Below are 2,076 nucleotides of genomic sequence, written 5' to 3'. Positions count from 1 at the left end.
CAGCGGCGATCCTTCGCTCTGGGAGAGCTGGCAGCCTCGTGATCCTACTCGCGAAGCACCGCAGGCTGCGACCCCGAGGCTGGTACGCGTCACAGCTGCTTGCGGGACTCTCGAGGCGTAGGGTGATCGAAATACGGAGGCTTCGTTTGCGAGCTGATGTGCTGTCCTTGTTTGTCAGGTTTAGAAGCGACCTTGTTCACCGCGCCCTCCGCTGCTCTACATATGCTTGCGCTTTGAAGCTGGGTCACTAGTGAGTAACCCAATGTCCCACTTTCAGGACTCGCTGGACTCCTTTCATCACGTGGCGTGCTGATTCACCGTATCCATTAGAATAATTACGGGGCAGCATTCCGAGCCTGCACGGCTGACCAAGCTTTTCAGATCTCAGCATCACCAGTGCCCCTGTCTCGTCCTGTATCGCAGTCCACAAGCACACCTGCGGTTTAAAAGCAGTATCATAAGATGTTAATGGATGCTCGCGCCTCCGGCCATGCCCGCTGGGGGTCGTCATCGCGGACGATGCCGGTGGTGCGAGCGAGCACCAGCAGCAGCGCCAGCAGCAGCAGTCGACCGGCAGCCTCGTACTCTTTCCAGGGCCAGCGCCTACCGCCGGCGCGCGCAGCCGCGCCCCCGATGCCCGCCCCGACCGCGGCCGCCGCGACATCGCAAAAGGGCACGGACCGGCGCGCGCATGACCAGATAGGCACACTGCTCGTCCAATGCCCGGACGCCAAGGGCGTTGTTGCCAGGTGCGACGTGTGCATGTAGGCTTGCGCCTTTTCACGAGGCGCTGAAGGACAGGCGTTGACGGTGCCGTGGCCGGGCTGCTGTCCGAGGGGGCCGCGGGTGACACCGACAATATGCCGAGGTCCCCACTTTCTGTTGGAGGGTTCGCAGAGCCCCTCACATCGCTTGTCACTTCGCAAAGCCCCTCGCACCGCCGGACGCCCCTCAAGCCACCTTTCCCATCTCCGCTTCTGCCTGCGCCCCTCGCCTCGGTCAAACGCAGCGTGGCCCAGCTTCTGTTCGGGTTCAACGTCAACATTCTCCAGGCACGCGCCGCGCAGATGCTGGCTGCGCGTTCATTATCCGCACGTTCAACGTAGCCGGCGCTGGCATTCTCCTGGCAGCCGCGGGCCCTACGTGCCTGGGCAGCCAATGGGGCAACCGCCCTGCTGCAGCTCGGCGCGCGCCCCACTTCCGGACCGCCGCCTAACCGCCTCCACCCCCAACCGCCCGTAACCTCGGGGCCCCGACGGCCCCACAGTCTGACCAGTTCACCGACGAGACCACCGCGGTGCCCCGCTTCTTCCAGCGCACCGAGTTCGACTTCTCGGAGATATCTGGTGAGATACTTCGCGCTGAGATATTTCAGGGCCACCCTAGACGCCGCACGGAAGGAGGGCCGCCCTGCCCTAGGACCTCCGGCGGCCGCGGCGCTGCAGCGCCTTCCTTGGGCCGCGTCAGCGCCAGGTGGTGCGCGCAATTTCACATCAGGACCAGCCGCACGTGCAGAATCACTCCCAACCCAACTCGTCCGCCTATGCCCTCTCGCCCCGCGCCATCCTTTGCCTCTCCTTCCCCGCTCCCCAGTGGGCGCGGCCAACCTGCCGGTGCTGGAGCGCGCCATCGATGACCTGGCGGCGCGGTACAACATGGAGTACCGGATATGTGGGTTACGCAGAGAGTGACGCGGCGGGTGACACAGCGGGTGTCGCAGTGGACCACGCAGCGAGTGACACAGCGGGTGACGTGCGCACGGGCGCGCCGCTCATCAGCTGCCCTTGCCTCCAGCATGGGCGCCAGCGCGGCCGCTGCGCTGGACAGGGCCGCTCCTGCGCGCTCGGCGCTGCGCCCACAGCCGGGTTGCGCTCACGTCCGTCACGCGTCTTCTCGCCAGCGCCCACCCTCATCGCGACACACCACCCGCGAAAACGCCACCGCCAACGGGCCCCCTGCTTCGGCGCCCTGCACCTTATCTTGATATCCCTATCTTCCCTGCCCGTTGAACTTCCAGCGTACCAGCCAAAGCCCAAGCGCATGGCCATCCTGGTGTCTAAGCTGGACCACTGCCTG

The 2,076-nt window shown here is 65.2% G+C and overlaps 1 protein-coding gene across 1 annotated transcript; it reads left to right on the top strand.

The window, feature by feature from the left end:
- Positions 1-519: 519 nt before the first annotated feature.
- Positions 520-1,671, top strand: MNEG_16236 (hypothetical protein; the record flags this gene model as incomplete). The annotated part of the gene is made up of 4 exons (XM_014035294.1): positions 520-749; positions 1,010-1,037; positions 1,268-1,346; positions 1,594-1,671. Coding segments are annotated over 4 exons (415 nt in total), but the record flags the coding sequence as incomplete, so codon positions are not given.
- Positions 1,672-2,076: the final 405 nt, after the last annotated feature.

This window comes from Monoraphidium neglectum, assembly GCF_000611645.1.
Source record: "Monoraphidium neglectum strain SAG 48.87 unplaced genomic scaffold scaffold06143, whole genome shotgun sequence".
Classification (NCBI taxonomy): Eukaryota; Viridiplantae; Chlorophyta; class Chlorophyceae; order Sphaeropleales; family Selenastraceae; genus Monoraphidium; species Monoraphidium neglectum.
Note: the sequence above shows the minus strand (reverse complement) of the source record. Positions and strands in the feature narration are given on the sequence as shown.